Source organism: Passer montanus, unplaced genomic scaffold (assembly GCF_014805655.1).
Source record: "Passer montanus isolate IOZ18808 unplaced genomic scaffold, ASM1480565v1 scaffold23, whole genome shotgun sequence".
NCBI classification, from domain to species: domain Eukaryota; kingdom Metazoa; phylum Chordata; class Aves; order Passeriformes; family Passeridae; genus Passer; species Passer montanus.
The window spans coordinates 1,559,207-1,584,492 of NW_024366926.1; the positions used below are offsets into that span (position 1 = coordinate 1,559,207).

At 47.5% G+C, this 25,286-nt stretch overlaps 1 protein-coding gene across 1 annotated transcript; it reads left to right on the top strand.

Annotated features, from left to right (window-relative positions):
• Window positions 1-742: 742 nt before the first annotated feature.
• Window positions 743-25,286, top strand: SCD5 (stearoyl-CoA desaturase 5). The gene is made up of 5 exons (XM_039710467.1): window positions 743-833; window positions 16,090-16,220; window positions 20,314-20,519; window positions 22,848-23,080; window positions 23,566-25,286. Exons 1-5 carry the CDS (start codon window positions 749-751, stop codon window positions 23,754-23,756), a joined length of 846 nt encoding a protein of 281 aa, XP_039566401.1. The 5' UTR covers window positions 743-748; the 3' UTR covers window positions 23,757-25,286.

Consider the following 25,286-nt stretch of genomic DNA (forward strand, 5'->3'; position numbering starts at 1 on the left):
AAGGACATGGCAAGCTGTAAATCATGGAAAATCTGGTCCCAGCCAGGGCGGAGGGCTGGTGGCAGCTCCAGCTGGCTGCTGGAGCACACCTCCTTCCCTCTATTCCTCCCAGGAGCATTCAGCACCAACATAAAAAAGCATCACAGGCAAGCGTTTTATCTGGAATCAGTGCCTGGCTCCCACCTAATGACTTAAACCCTCTGTGTGCTGCTTGCGCAGGATGTTCTTGCCCGCGGCAGGTGAAGCACCTCTCTGGTAGCCGGGAGCTGCTTTCCGCCTGCCGCTCCTCCGGGAACCTGCCACAGACAGCGCCCAGCCCGCAGCCCGGTGCCCCGGGATCCTTTCTCTCCCTTCTCTCCCGCTGCACAGCTGGCGGTGGGATGTCACGGCAGCACGGGGGGGACACAGGGCACGGCAGCCCCCGAAACCACCGCTGAGCGCTAAACCAAAGCCGCTCCACCGCGGTGGGACGGGGTAAGCACCAAGCGAGGCAGCTCCCGGCTGGGGTGTGCGCTGCCCACAGCCTGCTGCCAGCCTGTGCGTGGGGTTCAGCGCCCACCTTGGCACTCCCAGGCAGGAAACTTTACCCAGCACCTCTCCAACACCTGCTCGCGCCAGCGGCAGCGGCAGCTTTTACTTGGGTGGCACGACCTTCCAGCATGAGTCCCCACGAAGCCTTTGTCTCGGGCAGCGGCGGCAGGGCCGCGGGCGGGCCGGCGGGGCCGCGCTGCCGCGGGGGCGCGCCGTGATGGTGCTCATGGGGCTGCTGCACCTGGGCGCCGTCTACGCGCTGAGCCTGGTGCCGCGGGCGCACATCCTCACCCTGCTCTGGGGTGAGTGCCGGGGTGCGCTACAGGTGGGGCGGGGGCGGCCGGCGGCGGGAGCCCGGGCAGCGGGCGCCTCTCGGGTCCCCGCGTCCCTGCCCTGTTGGCCGGCGCGGTGGCTTTTGTTCCCAGCCCCCCCGCCGGCCGCTCCCGGGATGCCATTGCCGGCGCCGCGCCGGGCCCTCGGTTGCTGTAGAAACAGGAGGCGCTCCCCCTCCGGTTACGTTTATCAGGGGTTTTTTTGGTTAAAAAAGCCCAGCCAAGCGCTGGTGTTTCTGTTTAAAGGTCTGAGGGAGGACGCGCTGGCCGCCCCTTTGCTGGTTTCTCCGTGTTACTTTCCGAACACCCACGGTTTTCTGCTCCGGTTGGGAGTAGAAAATCAGCTCCTCGTTTGTTTCTTGGGGAAGGTGGTAAGAAATTTTCGTTAGGGAAGATGTGAAAGTCGAGTGAGAGCTATAAGGTGCTGGCACAGACGCGATAAGCCGGGCTGTGCTTTCTGAGGGGAGATGGCTTGCAGCGCCTGTCCTGCTCGCTGTGAAAAGCCAAGGATTCGGTTTGGGGAAGAGAATAAGAAATACAGCATCTTTTCTTCCATCCTACAGTGGTGAGGTCCTCTTTTCTCCACAGAAGAATGATGCCGGGAGAAAATGCTACACATAGAAGCACTGCAGTAGTGTGCAAGGCTTGTCAGGGTTTGTGAGACCAAATAGATGGTGAATGTCAGCATCGCTGTTCAGCAGGCAGAACTGTATATTGATTCATATAAATCTCGGTGGCCAGGAAGGTAAAAACTTGAGTGCTGATGCAATTTCTTGGATAAATACCCTGCTTTGAGGTTAGTGGAGGATATAGCAGCCTGGGATTCTTTTATACAGAGCAAAGAAGGGTGTCTGCTGCAGGAGCTTACAGGCATGGAATTTGACTTATTAAGCTGCCATCATTACTGTCGAGGTGACTCTTCAGAAGCCCCAGCTAAATGCTTTAGAAGTCAGGCTTATTCCTTCTCTATGGAGAAGTCACAAATCTCTTCTTCACAGGTTCAGCTTTTGATATTCGGTCTTAATCTCCCTGAAATTGCCACCATTGCTGCTTGCAGTTGGAAAATTAATCTTTCCGTCAGTTGCTGTCCTCAGTTTCTGGGTCCCTGGAGGGCACCTGCATTTGACTGGCAGCCTGGTTTGCACAATCCCCCCCGGCTTGCTCATGACCAGAAGAGGTTTGTGTGGGGTGGTTGTGTTTTGCACAGTTTCCTTCTGTAAGCACTGCCCCTCTTGCCTCCCTATTCCCGGTTGTGTTCAGGCTGATTTCATAGTTTATCTTGGCCACAGCTGGGCGATCAGGGAGACCAGGAGAGCCTGTGGGAGCTGTGTGGCTGGAATGCACAGCCTGTGGTCTGCTTTCAACCCTTCTAGGTCCTGTTGTGTGCAGGCAGGTGGGCTTTCTTTTTCTGTTTTGCCTTTCCAAGAAGACAATTTGAAATCATCTCTGATTTCACTGTGCTTAATTACAAAAATCCCTGAGGCTAGAGGCAAAGGATGGAATTACCAATTCAGCCTTCCATCCTCCGAGGTATTTTTTTCCTGGTGGAGATTAAACAGACGCTACATAATAAACAGTTCTCAGCGACTTTGCAGCTTAATGCCTTTCCTTCTGAAAGTGAGAGCCTTCATTTCTTGACATAATTATTTTTAACAGCCACCCTAGAGCAGACCACAGAGTTTTTATGGGAGTTTGGTGGGTGGTTTTTACAGGGGCTCCACAGCAGGGAGTGAGAGCGCTGGCTCCAGCTGTCCTGGACACTGCGTGCCTCTCTCACATCTGGCTGCTGCCAGCTCTGCTCCCCTCAGAGGTGCTGAGCAGTGTGAAAATACACACTCTCCTGCAGAATATGTCAGACAAATTAGCTTGCTGTCACACTGTGACCTGTTTGTGAGATCCCTCTGAGCAACTCAGGGTAGATCAAAAAGGGTGGCTCTTGCTCAAGTTGACAAACCCACCTCGTTTCAGTGTGGAAGGAGCCAACCGGTGAAGTTGTGTTGGGAGGAATAGGTGTCAACCAGACGTGTCCCTCACCCTCCCCAGTTCTCCACATCTCCTTCCCTGTGCAGATCAGCTGTGAGACTGCCTTTCTGTGGGCGCTGGCTGCCAGCCAGCCTTCGGAGCCGGGCTGGCACGCTGGCAAACTTGGATGGTGGGTATGAGAGTAGTGTCAGGTAGTGCAGGGATGTGTGTACGCTCAAGGGTGCAGATGGAGAAGCTGCAGCCTTCCATGCATCCCTCTGTGGTTTTCTTTCTCTTCCCAAGCTTTCCTGGCACTCAGTGATCCTGTGCAAACCCTTGCTGTGTGTTCCCCACCACTGCTCCCCCATGGATAAGCTGCAGGAACAAGTGTGCTGGGAGTGGGATGCCAGTGCTGACTGTGACCTCCGTGGTGTCTGTCAGGAAGCCACAGCTTCCCATGACTCACCACTGCCTGCTTGGCTTTTTGCTTCTCCTCCCCCAAGATATACACCTCTCATTGTGTTCTCCCCTGAGGGAGGCCAGGTACAATCCCTCCCTCTGTTCGGGGCTTGCTTTCCTCCTTCCCTTCCCACCCCCGGAGGCAGCTGATGCAGCAGCGATTGCAAAGTGGAGCTGAAATGCCACTGTGCCACCTAGAAAACAGCTGCTCAAGCCAAGCTGCCTGCTCGGCAGGGCTCATTTCCATTGGTAATTTATTGACATTTGTCCAGCTGTACATAATAGACAATGGGAAAGCGCTGCCAAGGAAGGCTCAGCTGGTTGTTTACTCAGGATTATCTGTGCTCCTCTGTTCCCGCTGCCTCCCGCACCAGCACCTCGAGGCCCGTGCTGCAGCTTCCCACACCCCACGTGGAGCTAGGGCTGCACGAGGGATCCCAAACAGCACTCTGGGTGCTGCAGAACCAGGGATGTGGATTGCTGCAGAACTGGGAATTGGGTTATCTTTCAAGGGATGTACACAGATAAGCTGGTTGAAACATAGGCTTTCAGGGCCATCCCAGTGTCTCTGTGGAATTTGATTTCAGTCCAAGCTGAACAAAAACAATGAAATTACTCATGTCAAAATTTTCCATGAGCTGGGAGCTGCCTTGACCCGAGAGGCAGCAGATGGTGTGTGCGAGGCACTGCGCAGCCCGGGGCTGTACCGTGGGACAGCCATGGAACCTGCTGAGTGGATGTGGAATGTCCCCTGCTGCGGCAGCCCGGGCTCCCTGGGAGCTCCCTTGCCTTGCTCTTTGCCAGCCTGACTTGTGGTTTGGTGCGGGGGTGAGTGGAGAGGACCCTGCTGCCTTCCCCCTGGTGCTCAGCACCACAGGGGTTTGGAGGGGAGGCATCCCCATCCTCCCAGGAGGAACCAAGCAGCTCGCTGCTGGTGGGGCTGGCTGGCCAAGCATGCAGATTTTCCAGGAAGGAACTTGTGCAAAGAGGTGCTGGTGGCCAGCTGGGGCTGTGGCGCATTGATGTCCTCTTTTGGGCTGGACATGGTGCACCACCTTCCAGAGGTCACCCACGACAGTAACATGCCATTGAATTATGCTTCTTATCCAGAAACCTCCTTGCTCCAGCCAGGTCCACCCTGTGGCATTCTCAGTGAGTTTTACCTGTTTGATTTAGGAAAGCAAACTAAAAAACTCTGAAATCCTTATACAGAGGGAAGTACCAGCATGTTTCACTTCAGGGCCCTGTGCTAACAGCTGCTCACAGTTTCTTTTGGTGGGCTCATGATAATTTCTTAAAGACTCCATCTGGGGGATCACGTGATTGTCTTGGATTTTGTTTGGAAAAAAGGTACTTTTTTTTCTAGTCTTCTTCCTCATGAGCAGAAGACTTGTGAGGAAGCACTTGAAGTAGCCAGATTAATTTTAAGAAATAGAGCTGCTGCAGAAGAGTTTAAGCTGTTTACCTGTTTTAAAACCTTTCTTTTCAGGCTGCTGAAACAACTTTAAAAACCTTCACAAGCATGGCCACCCAGAAATCCCAAATCATCTGGCTGTGTTTGGCAGAGCTGCATGAGGGAGGAGTGGATGTCCCACGCTGCTGTGCCTTGCTGGGCTTGGCAAGGAGGATGGCCTTGCCCTAACAGTGCTCAAATGGGAAGGGAGGCTTGCTGCTGTTGTTTTAGCAGCGTTTAGGAGATGTTTTAGGCTCCTGAGAGCTCCAGATTGTTACTGTTTAGCCATGGTGGGCCCTTTGCCATGCTTATCCTCAGCTTTCCCCCGTGCTGTCTGTCTGTCTGGGAGCACAGACAGAGCAGCGGTGCTGCCCAGCTGCACCCTGCTGAGATGCAGGCTGCTCCCAGGCAAGAGTCTGGACCCTGCCTGGGATGCCTGGATCCCTTCAATAAAAGAGATTAAAGCAATTTTGGCCTTAGCACTTCGGGTTACTGCCTCTTTCTCAGGCTGCTGATAGGCAGCACGCCTATGTATCGAGGCACAGGTTGCTGTTGTGCACTGCAGATGCCAAGTTTTATTGGTCCTGTTTGGTTCCAGAGTCTTGGATATTCTTGAGTGCCACCTGCTGGCTTTCTGGTTATTAACTTGCTTTAGTTCCAAACCATTCCTATGCACGGCCAGACAGCTGTAAATAAAAAAATCCTAGCCCCAGGGGAGAGTGGAAATGCTGTCTCTGTTTCACACCCAGTGAAATGGAGACATTATCCTAGCCCCAGGGGAGTTCCCCTTGGTACCTCTGTGGATGAAGGAGAGTGGAAATGCTGTCTCTGTTTCACACCCAGTGAAATGGAGACATTTGATGGAAACTTCTCTGTCACTCCTGCTGCCACTCTGGAGAGTGCTTATGCTGCCCTGTGGCCTGGACAGTGGTTGTGCTCAGCTGATTTCTGTAGGTGACGTTTTGGGTCAGAAACAGGGAACAAATGCATTTATCTTGGATACTTGGTGGGAAAGGCTTAATGAACAGAAGGAATTTTTTTCACCTTAATCCCCATGGTGATCTCCTGTTTGCTGGCTCCCAGAACAGTCCCAGCCATGAGCAGAGAGCAGAGCAGAGAGCTCTGGGGGGTTTCTGTGGAATACAGGAGGTTGGCCTTGTGGTCTATCAGCCCCCAGCTCCACCAAGCTTTCAGCCGTTCAAGACAGGAGCTGGTCCACTAGATAATGAGTGGAGAGGAGGGCAAGCATCCAAATGTTAATTGCATCTCTGAGGTGCCCACCTGCCCAGGGGAATAGCCCTCCTTGTCTCCAGAGAGGTTTTGGACTGGCTTTTCCTCCCCTGGCCCATTTGAAAGCATAGTTATACAGCTGTCACTCTTAATAGCCAAATTCTTGGCTTCTTTCTCCCTCCTGGCATCAAGAGCTGAACTCCCATCATCTCTGAGAAGAACAAAGTCTTCTCTCACTGTTTCTCTCCTTGAAAATGGCATGAGCCCGAGATCTGGGGGTGGCTGTAACATTTCTGGGAATGGACTGAGCTCTGTCTCCCTGATAAAACTGGAACATGCCCTCACATGGTGCACAGATAGAAAAGCATAACAGAATCGCTTGGGTTGGAAAAGACCTCTGAGATCATCAAAACCAGCCACTAGCCTACACTGCCAAGTCCACAACTAAACTGTGTCCCTAAGTACCATAGCTGTGCATCTTTTGAATCCACCCAGGGATGGAGACTCCACCACTTCCCTGGGCAGCCTGTTCATGGAATAGGTACGGATGGATACAGTCACAGAGTGTCCCTGGGTCTGTTCCAGAATTCTGCTCTGAAATTATCTCCTATTGAGGACACTCCTGCCTGTTGGATGTTTTCCCTTCCCCAATGTTCACTCCTCTCTTGTTTAACTGTTGCTGGAGGTGGTTCCTTAAGGCCTTGTCTGTCCCAGTGTTCAGCTGTAAGTATGTGTTTTTGTTCCTTATCCTGATTTCTTCCCCAGTGCATTGGTGGTGCTCCTGTGTTGTTTCTCTCTGTCCTGTGTGCTTCGTGTCACCTGGTCACTGTGAGCCCAGGAATAGGGAAAAAATGCCATGTGTGTGCTGAGCCCTGGGTGTGTGTGATGGTCCTTTGGTCTTGTTGCTTCCAGGAGTGGGTTCAAGGCACTCCTGAGGAGTTCCTGCAGTGGGGGTGGATGAGTGAGCAATAAAACTGTGTGTGCTTGATATTGGGATGTTCACCCAGCACAAAGCACTGCTGGGCTGCTCTGACCAGCCAAGCCACAAGAACCTCCCTTTGATCTGTGTGATGAGGACAGAGATGACAGCTGGATCCAGCCAAGATAGAAATCCCTGTCTGAGTTTGGCATGGTTGTTGGCATTTGGGCTGCCCCCTGATATTGTGGGCTTGGGAGAGGCATCCCTGTGAAGCAGCCCCTTGAAGGGAAGGTTTGTTGGCACCCCAGAGCTGGCTGTGGCAAACACACAAAAGCCCAGCCAAAGGCCACAAAAGCATGAAGTGCCTTCTTTAGCCATGGGCCTCCAGTCCCTGAGCTGGTGCAGGCAGCTCTGGGAGTCATCAGGGATTTCTGGCTCTAGCTTTTTATCTTTGGTTACGTGTGCAGGTGGGGATGGCAGAATACAGCCTCTGAGGAGTTTCAGTGGATGAGTCAGGATGGACTTCTCAGCAGGAGAAGTCTCAAGGGGCTTACTGCACTGAATTTAGTGTGGCTCCTCATCTCTGCCACTCCACCTACCCTCCCTGCAGTCACAGCTGCACTTGTAACTAACACTGATGTTACCATGTAAGCCAAGCAATTTCTTGTAGTCAGATTTTATTTTTACAATGTAAGCTAACAATAAAATGTGCTGCCCCACTGGAGAGTGAAACATTAACAATTACTGTGCTAAGTAAAGCAAAGCTGATGTGAAACAGAGGGGAAGGCTGTTTGTGGTGCTGGCATGGGGAATCGTGTGCCTGCCATCCCTCTTGGTCCTCAACAGCAGGAGATTTCTGGAGGATCTTTCTCAAGACATTTTTGGACAGTGGTGTCTCAGATGATGTTCTGAGATCTAGAGCTCACTGGAGGAGCAGAGCTGGGCTGGGGCAGGGCTGTTTGTGCTGAAGGGACACAGTGAGGAGTCACTGGGGCAGTGTGGGGAGCAATCATCTGGTGAGTGCCCCCGGGGAGCATCCTCCTGCCCACACAGGTCTGTTCCTCTGCCTGGCACCATCCTCCAACCTGACAGCTCTGGCTAACTGACCTGTTGGGTTCAGGGGCCTTCTGATTTTAATGAGGTTTAGCCCTTGCAGCCCAGCTCTGAGGCTAAAACTGCCAGCAGAGAAAGTTGGAAGAGACCATTTTTTTGCAACAGGTTTTGCTCTGAGCTCTGTTTGGTTTTGGAAGGGGGAGGAAAGGTACAGCAGCTGATAGCATACAAGTGGATCAGACACAAAACAACTAGGCAAGGTGCAGTGAGACAGAAGGAAATATCATCTGGACTGTGAAGTCCTGAAAAGTCAAACCCTGAGATCTCTGCTTTGGTGGTCATGGGGAGGGCACTGGGTCAGAGCAGGGCATTTCCCTGTCATGTACCTGGTTCTGCACAGGGTAAGCTTTGCCTTTGGACAGGGATGTTAAGCAATTACATGATAATAACTAAACCTTCTTCCTCAAGGCAGAGCTGCCTGCTGAACGCAAGGCTCTGGGGTGCTGTGCTAATGGCTTAACCATGCTATTTTTTTACTCTGTCCCTGAAAAAAAGAGGTAGAATTGGCATTTATTCTGTCTTGGCATTTATAGAGCACTTAAACCCCACCAGAGCCCAAGTCAGTGTGCGGATTGAGGACAGCAGTGAGGTCACTAGGAGAGCAGTGAAATCTGCCCGTGGTTTTGTGATGACGCAGGGCCCAGCTGAGCTGAGACAGGCTACACATAGGCATCAAAAATTTCAGAGAATCCAAAGCATCTTCCAGCTTTCTCTTTTGATCTAAAAATAAATGCAAGCTGTTCGACATCTTAAGGCAATCTTCAGCTGCTGGTGAGTTCAGGGAATCTGTATTTCCTTCCTAGGGGAGTTCTAGCATTAGTTGGAATACTCACTGTCAGCCACGATTTCCATTGCTCTATTGGCTTTATTTATGTCACATTGGCTGCAGCTGTCAATATGAACATTTCTGCTATTCCAACTGGAATAAAGTCTTTTGTATACTCAGCCAAAAGTGCTGGCTCTGGGGAATGTTCCTGAAAATGCACACGCAGGCATGTGCATCCAGGCAGAGACAGCCTGGATTTCATGAGCTGGTGGTGGCAGGGCCAAGGGGATGTGATAGATGGCTTCTCCTGGAGCTCCACCACAGTACAGAGGGGCAGGAGCAGGGCATCATCAGAAACCATCTTCTCTTCAGCTCTGAAACTCTGCTTCCCCTTTGCCTTTGATGTGCTTCCTCTTATCTCTGTCTCTCTTGGCTCAATTTAGAGTAGCTCAGAGGATGTTGTAGATCTAATTTTAGATGAAACTTTCTGGCCTGGGATTTTGCATGTTTGCTCTCCACAGGGAAGCACGGCTCCCCGTGAGAGCTGGCTTGACCCGAATGGTGGGTGGCCCAGGGAATTGGTGCTGCTGCACGCCAGTGCTTTTTAATTCTCATTTGCTCACTTGAATCCAGCCCAAGGAGCTTTGGATGCCAGCCTTTGATAGTTAGCAGGGCTCAGTGAGCAGAGGGTTGGCTAGCAGAGCAGTGTTTCCTTCCCAGAGACCCCAGGGCCAGAGCACTAATTCAACATCGCTTCTTGGCAGCAATTCAGGGACTACAGTGAAAATTTCTTCCTCCTTAATAAATGTAGTTCCAGGTCAGGAAATAAGGCTTTTTTTTTAGTAGGATGCTGCAAGTTAAATGATATGTTACTGCTGCCTGGTGTCTCTTTGCTGTGGAGGAAGAGATCTCCAAGGTTTCCCTGGATTTTCACATAGAGATCTGTACTGGGGTCTTGATATCTAATCTACATCTAAGAATGCTGCATGGTGACCCTGGCCCTCCCACTGGTGCAGTGTGTGACATCAACCAGCATTTTTAACTGAGGTGTTTGGAAAGACTGCCGCCCTGATTTGGGGTAGGAAAACTTTCCATTCTGAGGTCAGACATGGCATTTTAAGAAAGTGTATCCCCAAACTTGACATTATCTAATGAAAACATAAAAGACCATACGAGACACCACAAAATTGTCAGCTGCATTTGTGGTCTGAGCCCTGATGTTGAATCAGAAAAGAGTCTTCTACATCTGTGTGTGTAGTGAAGTGGAGGATCTCTTAGGAGTTCAGAAGAGACCAGGCATGGTACAGCTGCGGAAATGGGTGGCAGTGCTGCCCTGAATTTCAGAGGGAATGAAGTTAGGCATCACTCAGCACTACTGGAAGTACTTTCCCTGGTTTGGTGATACTGGTCCTAAATCTGCCACTGAAAAACAGCAAAACCCAAGTGAGGAGGAGAAGGCACACACAGGATATACAAATGTAATTTAATTTTTAGAAAGGAAAAAAATCACCACTGGAAGTTACAGGAGTGTTACATATTTATGGCAGTCAGTCAGTTTTGCATGTTTGTGCTTGAGCAACTTGGTGTTGTATGTCTCATGCAGTTCTTGCAGCATAATGGAAGATTTTGAGTTTGACTCATTTGGTTAGTAAAATTCCCTAACAAGCAATTTTTATCTGATTGAATAAGCACAGGTGGATGCTAGTGTGGAAACAGACAAAAGTTTCATGTCCATTCCTGTAATTTTTAATCCTCAAATAGTTTTTTATTGTACAAGTGAGTCAATTTGTGTTATCCTTTTACATGCAGGAGAGAAAAACGGCCTAAGATGAAAATTTCTCAGCAGCTTGCTTGAGACTTTGCTGGCTACTGTGGAGAGAGAATTTCCACCAAATAGTGTCATGTCACTAGATGTCTTCTCCATGAACAGCATTTTAAGGTCAGCTGTCTCCAGCTGCCCTCTTGTTGAAGAGGTAACAGATGTCTACAGGTGAAGCACAGCCCTTGCATTTGTTAATTTGAATTCCCCAAGCAAAAGATGTGCTTCCTTTACCATTAATGTGATTAGAATTCACATCAGATGAAAGTACTCCTTCCTGTATCCATGGGTTCTTGCCTGCTGATCCTTGAGCTGCTGGACACAGAGTGTGTTTGTAAAAAAGCTTTTTCTGAATGTAACTTCAGGCTGGGCCTGGGAATTTGTCAGACCTTCTAAGCTAACCAGTGTTAGGAGTGTCCCACCCAGCAGTGGGACCTCCATCAGAGCAGAGTGCTGTGTGCTTCTGAAGCTGTCCCCAAAAAGATGGCAGTAGAAGAGCAGAGGTTTTCCAAAATAGCAGCTGGAGGGTGCAGACACCGCTGAAGGAGCAGCTCCCTGAGCACGTACAAAATAATGCTGTGGGTTGGTTCTGAGCAGGCCTTTGCATCAGGGGGTTGGCAGCAGCCAGCACAGGAGTGAATGGGGCTGAATATCAGACATAAATTCTGCTTTTATATCAGAACAAGACATAAAAGCAAGGCCCTGACCCTTGGTGGCTATCCTGACCCAAAGTCTGTCACCCTCCTGGTCAGAGCAAGTGTGATAACAATTCTGGGACAGCCTCCAGTAATTACTTGCCTTGGTAATTACTTTTCATGTACTCTCTGTGCAAAATGTCACATCTTGAAGTCCACACCACTTGAAGTGTGCAGGCAGTGCTAGTGCAACAATAGCTGGCCTGTGTTGTTTTCTTTTTTTTTTTTCTTTTAAATTAATTTTTTAATTCTTCTACTCAGTCTCCTCTGCATAGCAACTCCCTTTACCCCTGTCAGAAGAACATATGTGGCTAAGTGAGCCACTACTCTGATCTCACAAGGCCTGCCATCTCTCTTGTTTGAAGGGATGAGCACTTTCCCCCACATGTTTTTCCCCGTTGTTGGTACTGGAGAGGCTGGGAATTTCTTCCCTGCTTGCTGGCATTGATGTAATATGACCTAGTCCTGGCTGATGTAAGATGTGTCATCACTTGACTTAAAACCAAATCTGCTCCAGGACCAGAAAAAAGTTTCTTACATGCTGTGACATGCAAAGCAGCTCAAAGCTTCACAGAAGTTGCCCACTCCCAAAGTGTGTTCAGAAAGTAGGGCTGTGGTGGCTCTGTGTTTGGAACACCTCAGAGAGAGCAAACTGTGAGGATGGTGGCTCTGCAGGCATGTGCCAGGCTCAGAGAACAACCTTGCTGTGGTTGTTCAAGTCCCTCTGAAGGAACTGGGAGCCACATGGGAGAGAGATGCCTGCAGTGAGTCTGTCAAGAGCTGATCCCTTCCCTGCTCCAGCCCTGCTGTCCCTCCTGTCCCTGCCATCCATGCACAGAGATCAGAGCCACCGGTGTGAGCTGGTGCCAGGCTCCGTGTGCTGCCACCCCATGGGAACAGCTGTGTGACATTATTCTGTGTTTTAAAGATGGTTTGTGTGTTGACAGTAGTGCTATTGTGAAGGTGCAGTTGATTTTGTTTCACTGCTCCTGTTTTCCTGTCTGAGGTATGGTCCCTCTGAGATTACTGTGATTTGCTCCATCCAACTGGGTTATGTTTGACATTGGTAACGTGTGGATAGTTGCTGTCCCACAGTGTCTCCTGTGGGATAGCACATCTTCATCTGTGCTGAACAAGGATGGCCAGTCATCCCCTCACTTTCAGGAGCAAGAATTATCTGTTCAGATATGCAGAGTGAATCCAATGTTTACTGAGCATCTTCTTTTGGTTGATTTGGTTTTTTTTAATAACGAGATAAAAGTCAAAATCAATCTCTAATGTGCTGGATTCACCAACAATAAATACATATCTTTCTAGTGTGGTTTCAGGTTTCAGAAACAGAAGAAGTTCTAATTTTGATATTTAGCATACAACAGAATTGAAATTTGCGGGGGGTGAGATCTGCTCCAATTTAAGCAACCACTAAGATGGTTACTGGGCTTAGTAAAGCTTTTCTGGAAATCCAGACATGGGCATAATGAGTTGTTCTGAAAAAGGTGGCTCAAATGTTTGATGTTGTTGATTTGCCATCCATTTTTAAATTATTTACCTGGTGTGGTTTTCATTGCTTCTGTCTGACAGTGAGATGATACCTCTGTGCCTGCTGTTCAAAATCATACTGGTGTCATGCTGCCTTATCATACGGCCCACTGGGAATATTTTATGAACTGTTGGGAGATCTTCCTTTCAGGCTTCTGCTTCCCCAAGCTTCTCATCCTCATCACAGATCTCTGTCTCCAATTACTGCCCCTCAACCACATTACTTTGCTTTGTCTTTACTTTGAGCCCTTCTTTCCCTCTTCCTGCATGCATCCTTCCTGTGTTTTTTTAGCTCTCTCACTGCTGCTCCAAATATAGCATCATCCACTGTTGTAATTAGTATGCTGTTTGCCTTTGTTTCAGGTCATTAATAAGAATGTTGAATAAAAATCTTCTGCCTATTGATTCTGGCAAGTTCCCATAAATAGCATCTGTGCACGGGCACAGTGTATTGGAAGCCTAGCAACCCAACAGCTCCCTGCCTCCACGGTACTTTAACCTCATGTGTCCTGTCTCTCTTGCATCCTCTCCCTGTCCCCGTGCTCTGGGTCTCTCTTTTGTCCTTCTGCACAGGTTTACCTGCTGTTTTCTCTTCCCTCTCTTCCTCCTTGTTCCCTCTTTTAAGTGGTTCTCCCTCTGCTCCAGTTCTGAATTGTTTTGCTTATGCTGTGCTCTGTCGAGTGAACTGATCAGAAATGCTCCTGTCTAGACCTTAACAGAACATGCAGAGGACACATCTGGCTATTTTACAAATTTCCTCTTTGTACATTAGGCATTCCACTAAATTTAAAAGAAATATAGCATGAAATGTTTGAATTCCAGGTTGTTAATTGGTACTTTTCCTGTGGCTTTATTTTTTACCCTTTTTTTCTGCCATAAATATTATTTACTCTTTATTACTTGGGAAACCCGTTTAGCTACATTTCTGAGAGGGTGTTTTCAGTTGCAGTCCTTCTGTGCTTCACTGACATGTTCACCCCCTACACACACTCCTATCTCCAAAAATGGGACAGGTAAGCAAGCAGTATCTTCTCATACAGGAACTGTAGCTGTGCATCATTAATATATAATCAAATGGTTGGTAGTCTGATTTTTGGTTTGAGATCCTAATTATTCTGCAAAGGAGAGCTTGAGACCTGTTCCTTACATGGCAAATATTTGTCATCTTGGCTATTTATACATTGGGAATTAGTGGTAAAATATTATTTTCAGGCACTTTAATTGCTGTAAGAATCACAAAACTTGCTATCACCAAGCAGTGCATTTGTCTGACAGGATTTTTTTCTGCTCTGACACTGAACCTCCTGAGTAATTTTGTTTGTTTGTTTCTGGGGATGTTTCAGCCCTCGGGATTTATATTGGGAAGATTCCTGCTCTTGTGATTCCTCCTCTGCAAAGCCAAAAAATAGGCATGGTGCGTGGGTATGAGCCCCGGCTGTTTCCTTGATCACTTGAGCACTGCAGGAGTGGGCTGGGGCTGGCAAGTCCCTGGGGGGCTGGAAAGGGCCAGAGAGGCTTGTCCCTGATTGTGTTCAGTGCAGATATTCCATATGGTCTGTTAGCTACCACACAGCCTTCTTCTTACACAGGACAGAGAAGGGAGGTGAAATCAACCCTAATGTCACATCTCTCACTTTACCTTACCTTTACTTTTACCTTAATTTATCTTTCATTCTTAAGCAATCATTCATGATTAAGATGGATGGGTGCCTTTGAGAGGCACTTGGTCAATTAAATGATTTGTTGCTTTGAAGTGGGAGAAAAGCCCCCTTGTACTTTAAGGGAAGCAAATAAACTGCTGAAGATGGGAGATTTCAGCCCATGACTAGCAGGAGGTTAACCAGTCATAAAGCCCACAGAAAATATGTTCTTGTAATGATTCAGGACTCTAACCTCAATATTTTTATGTTAGCTGGATAATGTCAGTATTCTGTGTGTCACAGATCTGTTCCCACAATTTGAGTGATTTGGAAGGCTTTATTTAGTGATGTTTCTGCACAGCTCAACATCACACACAGCAAATGGTAGGATAGGTTTTCCCTAATTTCATAGAAGTCCAAATCCTTGCTCTAACAAGGCATATGCAAGAAGTGGAACTCTGATGTGGAGATTGGAGTGTGAGGAGTTGTGATGCCAGCATTTTCACTGATCTTAGAGAAATGTGTAAATTCAGCAGTGTCTATAGGTAATGTGCAGAGAGAATGCATGATTTTAATTCATTCCTGTATCTCTTTTCAGGTAAGTAGAAATTTTAATTTCATTACAGACTTCAATGGACTCAGCATAACTGCACAAATGAGCCTTTTCTGGGAGTACCATGAGCACTCAGCCTGCTGAAAATCAGAATTGTCTCTTCAGTGATGGCACCCAAAGCAGGTTTTAAAGAGGCATAATCTTTACTGGGACTCCAGTAAAGATCTTTCTGAAGTCATTCTGACTCCAGTTGTCTGCTACATCTTGTGAGAAAGGCTTTGGTTTGCTGACAGGAGATGACAGGGATTTTGGCCATAGACATAATGGCAAGCAGTTTGGGTAAATATGTTTTTGATGGATCCACCAGCAGAGTGGAAAAAGTCCATTTGCTTCTTCAGTCTGCAGGGGTGACAATCAACATGAAATATGGTTGCTGTTATTTTCCCAAATATCTTTCCATTCTATTTTCTCTCAGATGCTGCAATTTCAAGCACTGTGAGCTGGGAGTTCATAGAGGGACACAGTAGACACACACCTACATATACATTTGTTTTCTTTTTGCAAAGGAAAATGTTTTACATTACATACCAAGAAAAGCAGACTGTGAATACCTGTCAAGCCACTGCCTGTCTAACAGGGTTCCCTCATGGACAGACTCTTGTCCAGACACAATACAAAACCCCTTTTTGGGGATCTCATTTTCCCTATTTGTTCTGGTAACTCTGCTTGGGTATTGGAAATAGTCTCTTTTAACCAAAACATGTCTGTGTTTGTAGGGTGGCAGGGAGCCCTGGCTAAACAACACATTGCTGCAGATGGTGTAAATCGATTTGAAATTGTCCTTTAATGTTTGAACTGCTTTTGTTTTAATTTTACACATGCAAAATAAGCCTGTCCTCTTCAGACAAAGAGTCTGGGAGGCAGAGGTGGGCTGAGAGCCTGACCTGTCTGCCCAGCCTCCTGAGCCACCCTGCAGGCGTTGGCAGGCAGGGCAAGGAGCATCTTCACACCACAGAGAGCACAAGTAATGTCACTTGGCCCCGTGGCAGACCCTGCGTTTTGCCTTTGTGTCTTTCAGCGTATTTCTGTTTCCTGATGACGGCTCTGGGCGTGACAGCCGGCGCGCATCGCCTGTGGAGCCACCGCTCCTACAAAGCCAAGCTGCCTTTGAGGATCTTTCTGGCTGCAGCTAACTCCATGGCTTTCCAGGTGAGCTAGTGTTGCTTGTTCAGCTCTCTCTGCTGTGCAGGGATCCCTTCAGCTTAGAGACAGCAGAAGAAAGAAAAAAAAAAACTGGCAGAAAGACTTTTATTTGCTGTAACACATGCTGCTGGCTCAGGGGATACAAAGCCACTCTCCCCACCCACATAACAATGTGCACTAGGCAGACCAGGAGCAATAATTGCATAAGGACTAAGCTGAACGTGACCAAATCAGAGGCTCAGCACCCCAGCAGCTGATGCTCATGCCCCACACTTCACAGGACAACGTGGAGACTTTTATAAGGGCCAACTTGATGCAAATGTGTCTGTGTAACCAAGAGTCTGTTCAGCCAGGCAGTTGGAGACTGTGCCCAGAAAGGAGAGCAGGCACCCTTCCACATTCTTAATTTATCTCTGTTTTATGCAGCGTTTTTCACCAGCCAAATTCAAATACGTTTGTGAAGAAGTGTGTTACTAGCTCTGTACTTGCTGATAGGCAGTCCTAGACCACAGAAACACTTGTGTAACACCCAGCTGGTTGTAGGAGTTAGCCCTGAACCAGGATCTTCTCAGTGTGAATTTGGTTCCTCCTCTGGCTGGCAAGGATAGAGATAGGAACCTGCACTAAAATTAAACTTACCTGTACTAAAATTAAACTTATTGAGCTTGGCTGCCATAACCCCTTGTGGCACTGAGTGCCGTTTATGTTTTGTGCCCTAATTTTTCATCTTTTTCCTTTCAGTCTGGTTGGTTGAATTTTTGTTCATTTGTCTTGACAGAGAATGAAGAGAGTCCCTTTATCTACCTCTGTACTTGTCATTTATCATCTTTGGTTTTTTCTAAGATGGAAAGAATTAATTAGTTAGCCCCTCTACACATTACAAAGGGCACAATGCTTTTGCCTGAAAATGGAAATGTGTCCATTTTGACTACAGCCTTTCTTTATTCTGAACCCTTTTCCATCTGCTACTTGGTTCCTTGGAGAGCTTCACAAGCCCTTTGCTCAATGTGTTAAACAACTGTTTGGAGTTTTGAGAGGCCCCTGGTACTGTCTCCCTGTTACACAGCCAATCTTATCTTTCACAAGTAATTTAAATGAATGTGCAGAGCTGTTTGCAGTGAGCCTGCACACAGGGATTTCATTGCATTCTGCTCCCCTGTTGCTATGGATTTCACTCTCAGCTGCATTGTACTCATCACTGCTTTTGTCTGAGGACACTGGGATTCTGAGGCAGGGAAGTACTTCAAAGTAGCTTCAAGCCACCTTTGTGCCCTTCATATCAGAAATAAGATAAAAGGCCAAATTACCCACTCTAAATCTGAAGCCAGCTCCTAATTACCATGACATCCACTGCTTGTAAAGGCTGTTTCTACCACCACAAACAGACAGTGAGTGATGAGTTTTCTGGTCCATCTCCTTCACGTTGGCTGTGGGAGAAAGAGGTAGCACTGGAGATGCATACAGCATCCCTGGATGCTAAATATGGAGGAAACATTCAGAGTTGTTGAAGGGCAGGGGAAGGAAACTGCTGTAGAGTTTTAGCTTGATGCTGCCTGGGCTGTGACATGCTGTACCTCCTCTGGAATACCATCAGATGCAGCCACTTTTGCTGTGTGGATTTTTTTTGTGATCAGCTCATCTTTCTTCTCTCCATCTAAAGTGAAGCTCTCATAACTTTGAAAGACTGTTCTTGCTGTCACTTGTCTGTTTCAGACATAGGTAATACCTGCCTTATTGATCTCCCAGCATTTAAATTCCTGCACCTCAGCTGGGCTGTGCTGGTGTCATCTCTGTGGCACAATCTGTGTTTGTGCTGGACACAGCAGGAGGGGTGGTGTGGAAATCTGTCAGCACAAGGAGACTGTCACACAGCCCAGGCCATTGGCACATTTCAGTCTGCAGCTTTGTTAAGGGATCTGCTAATGAAACCTCCTGGCTGCATCACTGTCACAGCATGATGCTGTTGCTCTCTGCTTTAGAAGGGATTTTACCCCTGTGTTTACCCAAAACTTGATCAAAAGTGATGTGTTCTTGAAAAATGGTTGCTAATAATATGGTCAGAGTATTTACACATGCTGTGCTCCAGTTCGTGGTGTATTTATTGTCAACAGTTCTGGCCTCAGGCCTTTATTTCCTCTTAGCTTTTGTGGTTTTAATTAGATGCAGTTCAGTTGTTTCACAGCTTCCTAACCCTTTCATCTGGGGAATCATGGTTTTTTGTTTTTTTTTTACCAGCTCTGCAGGCATTTGCTGTGGCGTGAAAAGCCAAGTTAATTTCTCACATTATCATTGCTTTTCCTGGTTATCTGCTGTCCCACAAATGACTTTATCAAGTGCTCTTGTGAAAAACTGATCAATAGTCTCACTTGAAAAATTATTTCTGGTTAAGAAAGAAGACCTTTTCTAAGTGTGCTGCTTGCATAACCCTGTTTTATTTTTAAGTTACTTAATGTTGGCATTTTCCAGTCATATGGATATTCCCGCTGAAGCCACTTGAAGCAGTGTAGAGGTCTTCATTCCTTTTGATTTCTCTGTAGGAAGGTAGAGGTCTCACCTTGTTCTCGCTGAGGACGTGGGTGACTTCCTTTGCTTTTTTGCAGTTTACTTTGTTTTCTCATTTTTGCAGTGAGATAGTTCAGGTGCAGTACACTGGAGCACTGGCAAGGGGCTGCCTCCTTTGCTGCCTCCTCTCAGTGGCTTAGAAGCGTCAGTGCTGCAGAAAAATGTCCCCCTCATCCCCAGCCCGCTCCCAGCATCACTGTGTACACTACATGGCAACAGGAAAGGGCTAAGCATAACTGAATGTAGTGGAGCTGACATCTTTCTGGGGCTCTCACTCCTCACTTGTTCCTGGTGTGCTCTTGCAGACAGAGAGCATTTTTGCAAAGCTGAAATTGGACAAGAAGCCATTTGAGCTGGATCCTTTAGCTGCTCTTTGCAGTTGTTCCAGAGTCCCCTCAGTGCTTTCTCTCAAACGTTGATAGCTGGAAGAAAGAGCAGTGTTTATTTCTGCAATGCTTTCAGCACAGGGGTCTTGCCCCACAAAATATAGGTACACACAGTTTCATTATCCTGTGCTTGCTGTGTCCTGTGGTGTACTCAGTGCCCAGATGGGTGGTGTCCTGTTCTTAGTTCAGAGACACTGCGATCAGTTTGCTCAGTTCTACTGGGAGCAAAGCTGCTGTGGTTGGTGGTTGTGGGTGCTGTTCCTAAAAGTAACCCAGGCCTTTCCTTCCTTGAGTATTTCTGCTTCTGACTGTGCAGAGATGGAACTAGCAACCTCTGCTAAGAGCTCTCTGATTACAGTTTGCCCTTCTGTGGATCTGGGCATTAACTGACATTTCCACATTTTGGTGTTGAGTATCTAAATTCATAGATGAGTGTGTGGCCTGAGGTTTCCAAGTGCTGAGTGTGCTTACGATGCCCTGCACTAATAGCTCAGCACCACTGCAAAAGCCATCAGTTTGGTCCAGTGCATCCAGCCTGGGCATCCTGCAGAGCAAACTGGGAGGCTGAAAACCCTTTGGCTGAGTGAACTCAGAAAGTCTCTCTTTATGGATCCAAGTGTGAAATTGTGGTCCAGCCCTTCCTCCCTGCAGTCCACATGATTCCATTTACAGCCATAGGGCATTTCAGTGTCGTGTTGTTCACCACAGTGGTTGTAGTGATCCACAAGCTCTGTCCCATTTTCAGGGCTGTGTTTGTGCCTGGAGGGCACCAGCTGCAACCAGCTGAGAAAGAGGATGCCAGAACTGAGAGCCTCTGTACAGTAGTCCACTGAAAATAAATATACAAGGTTCCCCATAGCACAGTCTTAAAATAACAGTGTAAACATGTATGTACCCAGTCCCTGCAGCCCATTCTCAGACACCCAGGGCACACTGATGATGGTGACTCCCATAAGTTTTAGTCAACATGGTTTTCCATGTTGACTGACATGGTTTTAAAACATGGTTTTAGCATGGATGATGGTAACTCCCAACAAACTTTTTTGAGGAGCGTCAGAGAGGTGCTTGCTGCTGTTACCATGTGTGGGAGGACTGGAGGTCCTGGCAGTGCCTGGCCCCTCTCCTCTGATCCCACTGTAATTTTTGAGCAGAACGACATCTACGAGTGGAGCCGAGACCACCGCGTGCACCACAAGTACTCGGAGACGGACGCGGACCCGCACAACGCCCGCCGGGGCTTCTTCTTCTCCCACATCGGCTGGCTCTTCGTGCGCAAGCACCGCGACGTCATCGAGAAGGGCAGGAAACTGGATTTCACTGACCTGCTCGATGACCCTGTCGTCAGGTTCCAGAGAAAGTAAGTGCCAGCGCCGGGCCCTGCTGTGAGGTGGGTGTGGAGAGATCCTCCCGCCTGGCAGTCTGGCTGTGGCTCATTCCTTGTTTTTGTCTTTCCCTTCTTCTCTTCCCTGAGATATCCCTGCCACCGTGACTGCAGGTGCTGGGATGCCTTTCCTCTGGCCCCACTGTTCCCATGTGGCTGACACTTGCTGACTGTCCTCTGTGGCACAAGCAGTGAGCCCTGTCCTTGAGCCTCTGCTTTCCCGAAAAGCCAGAACTGGTTATGAAAACAGCTGTGGCAGAAGTTGCTCAGATCTTGGCCTTCTTTGATCACAGGAGCAAACTCTGCAATCACTAATTGCCTTAACACAGAAGTGCACATTTCACTCTGCAGAGTCATTTCTGGCACCCCTGGGCCAGTGCAGACCAAGTGCCACCTCTCCCAAGACTGCCATTCTATGCAGAATTAATTATCTGCACTGGGAATTAGCACAGTGCTAGCTCAGTTTGCTACACAGTCTGTGGGTGCTGGGAATTGAGCAACATCCTTTATGCTCTATGTGAGTTTTAGGCACAAGAAGACTTTCTGCTTGCAAGCATTTCATCTAGGCACTTTGGAAAACTGCTTAAGGCCATTTCTGTGTATTTTCTGAGTGAGGGGAGCAGTCAGTTAAGTCTAAAAATTAGAGGTTTTTTCTGCTAGCATACAGATTTCTCTAAGGCAGAAAAATTACCCTTTTAATGGAAATCTTCCAGGACTGAGGAATATATTCCTCCATGTATGGTTGCTGTCACTGGTTCTTCAGTTGGCAGTGCCTTTTTGCAACAGCTTCCTTGCAGTTTGCTGCAGCTCCTCTTGGCTATTACCTTTTCCAACAACAGCATCCCACGAGAAGCAGGCTTTACTGCTTTGGTCATGCTGCAAAGGTTTTCTGGTGAAGAAGTGTGTTTTCTGCAGGAAAGTTGTCTTAGCAAATTCCTTTGCTGTGGATTTGGATTTAGGACTTAGTCCCTTACCCAGAATTTGGGTTTCTCCTTTCTACAGGGTTGCAGTGTTGGGGTTTTTTTGACAGCATGGAAAAAATAGCAGGCACTAAGAATCATAATAAATCACTAAGAATCATAATAAATCCTTCTTGTCAGGTTTTGTTTTAAGGCCAAATTGTTAGCTTTGCTGAATTTAGTGGTGCTGCTGAGTTGTGGATGAGGCACCACTCAGTCAGACTACATCACTTCAGTTGAAATCATAGCAGTGCTCCAGGCACGACTGACAGAAAAACCTACTCTCTGTGAATCAGGGAGCAATAGTCCTGCAAGTGATGTGAGAGAGGAGCTCACAGGTGAAATGTCTCCATGACAAAGTTTTCGTGTGGTGAAGGCAGGGGTGTTCCCCAGGCATGTGTTGAGGCATTGATTTCCCTGCACTCCAGGTGAGGAGGTTTCTCACTCCAAGGTAGATGTTTCAGTCAGAGGAAGACAATGTACTCTGATGCTTGTTCAGATGGGAGATTTCATGTCTTCATCAAAGACCTTGGTCTGGGCTGCTTCCATCTGGCAGGATATTTTTAATTGGTGCCTGATAAGCTGTTCTCATATTTTATTCTATATCCCCAGAGTGGTAGAAGCTTTGAACTTTGAAGGAGTTTTCTGGAGTGGAAAGTATTTTTCTCCTCCAGCTCTACTTAAATCCTGGCCTTGAACTGATGAGAGTCTGATACGGTCAGACTTCTGACCTTACCAGAAGTCAGTCAGATGAGTGGGAAATTACTTGTTATCTTTGGTGGAGCAAAGAAAGGGAACTTGTTTGCTTGGAGGACCTTAGCTCAGGTGAGTGAGAATTGTGAAAATTCTCTGTGTGTGAGAAAGCTGAGGAATGCCCTCTGCACCGTGGCTGGTGTTGCAGTAGAGCTGCAGATCTTCTTCTGGAGCCCAGGATGTGAGGCACAGCCTCCAAACAACAACAAAATACATCAAGCAAAGAACTTGCAAGGCAAGAGGTTGATTTATTTCACGCACAAAATGATCAAAACTAGCTCATGTGTTACAGATGAGAACTGTGTTCACGCAAACTTCTTTCCTTTCAAAAATACTGCTAATATTAGCATTTTTCCAGTCCTCTGTGGATCTTAATTGAAAGCTTTTGTCAAATAAAAATTACAGTTCTTCCTGTTCGAAAGACTTTCAGGGAATGCAGAGTTTTAATGACTGTCTAATAAATCCAAACTCTATTTTTCCTCATCCCTTCCAGAAAACTCAACAAAAGCAGAGGTCTGTTTTAAGCCTGTCATAGGGGGATGAACAAGATGGGTCTTACTTTGCATTCCTTTTCCCCTCATAACACCCGCAGGTATTACAAGAGCTCAGTTGTGCTGATGTGTTTCGTGATCCCCACCGTGGTGCCGTGGTACCTGTGGGGCGAGAGCCTGTGGAACGCCTACTTCCTGGCCTCCATCCTGCGCTACACCATCTCCCTGAACGTCACCTGGCTGGTCAACAGTGCTGCCCACATGTACGGCAACCGCCCCTACGACAAGAACATCAACCCCAGGCAGAACACCCTGGTCACCCTGGGAGCCATCGGTGAGTGCTAAAGCCCTGGGCACAGCTCTGCCAGCTCAGGGTGATGTCCCATCCTCCTTCACCCTGGTGGGGACTCGGTGCCTGCAGCTGGACACCCTGGAGCCAGGGTTTGGAGGAGGCCAGAGCTTCAGCATCCTGGAGGAAGGTGCCTGTGTTTTACTGATGGTGCCCATGCTGAAATAACACCGTGTGGTCTCTGGGAAGGGAGGTGTTATCACCCAGCAGCAAGCTCAGCTCAGCAGATAGTGCAGCAGAAGTGAGGGACCCCACTTCTGACTCAGTTGTGTCTCTCCCCTCTTGGAGCACTTCTGGTTTTCTTCCCTGAGCATAAGGCATGGGACATGCCTCTTCTTACTGGGGAGGAGCATAACCTCCAACAGAAGAAAGAATTGGGCAATGGGTGTTGGAGTGTCCCGCCTGAGCCTGTTCCTGTGTTGACAAAAGTGCCAGCCATGTGGTCTCTAAACTCCCTCTCTGTTTTCCAGGTGAGGGTTTCCACAACTACCACCACACCTTCCCGTTTGACTACTCAGCCAGTGAGCTGGGCCTGAAGTTCAACCCCACCACCTGGTTCATTGACTTCATGTTTTGGCTGGGGTTGGTCACTGACCGCAAGCAGGCTCCGAAGGAGATGATCCAGGCTCGCAAGGAAAGGACTGGAGATGGCAGTGCCTGAGGAGTGACGCTGCGCTGCTGTCCGCGTGGCTGGCTGGGTGTGCGCGCAACCCCGTGCCTGTGGTGGATTTACCTCTGGGTAGAATTATTTTTTTGTTTCGGATGGGTTGGGCTGAATTAGTTCCCCAGGAATTGATTCAGCCACAGCCTTTTTTTTTTCCTTTCCTTATTAGCTGTCTTATGTCCGAACTTAAGACTATTAAGTGTAAAAATGTTATATATTATTTAATATTGCAGTTAAGCGGGAGAGGGATTTGATTTTAGTCGCTGTAGTTCATGTCTGAGATTTGTTGTAATTTGCTTGTTCATGGTAAATGTTGGCAGGTTGAAGGAACTAGCTGTCCTTTCCAAGTGCAGTTAGGGGAGATTTTTGTTCCTACTGCTAATCCAGTAAGCTTTTGAGGTGCATCTTTCGGGGGGATGGGGCAGGGCCCAGTGTGCTGTGTCAGCTGCATACTCACGGAAAGGACAGTAACACCACTGATGAAAAACAGTATGTCCAAGGGGGAAAATCACCCTCAGTTTAGTTAGATGTTAGTTTGGAAACCTGCTTTCTTCTTTTGTTAGCCCTGTTAGCCAGCCCAGTGCACTGCTGTCTTTGCTAAATATGAAAACCATTTATTGCTGAGCAGGCTTTTGTGTTGAAGATTAGTCTTTATACAGGCCAAAATACCAACTGATGCTATATTGAGATGGTTCCTTTGTTGTTACATATACATTGTAATTGTAAATGTATAGAGCTCAACCATGTCTTAAGCCAAATAAAGCTTTGGTTTCAATGTTTGGAGACCTGAGTCATATTCTAATCAGTCATGGCCATCGATGCATGCATATTTTAGCTCCTTTTACACAAGAGGCCTCTTAATTTCTTTTTCTGCCTTTGACTAGTGGGTCTTAGAAGACTGACCTTTATCTAAGTCAGAGACTGTACTAATATTTCAACTGCATGCAACATCCATTGGTTTCTGAGCAAAATATAAAGACAGTTATGTAGCTTCTGAATTTTAACAGTTGCCTTGCTTAACTTAAAAAAAAAAATTAAAAAAGGAAAAAAAGAAAAAAAAAAAGGAAAAATTTCTTTAAAAAAAAAGGCATGTGGATTTAATGGGACATGTAGCCCTTTGTGTTAGATGTTAGCCAGTGCAGGAGAGAGGCTTTATACTGTCAGCACTGGAGCACTTTTGAAGATAGAGGGCATGATTTTCATTTATAAAGAATGTCACTGCCTTGCCCCTCGGAGAGGGAGTGCCTGCTTCCCAGACACACAGCCCCACACCCTGGGCAAGGCAGGGATCTCAAGATAACTGAGACTCAGGCCCAGATATTTTCAGGAAAGATGCAAAAGTGGGGGAAAAAAATAAAATGGTTTCTTTTTTGTTCTGTTTCTTGTTTTTCAAATGATGCCATATAATATAAAAGAGTTGTCTTTATTCTGTCTTTCATCCAGCAGGTGTTTTAAAAGTGTTCTTTTGCCATTAATGATGTGTAAACTCTTGAGTGATTTACAATAAACAGTTATGAGTTAGCCTGG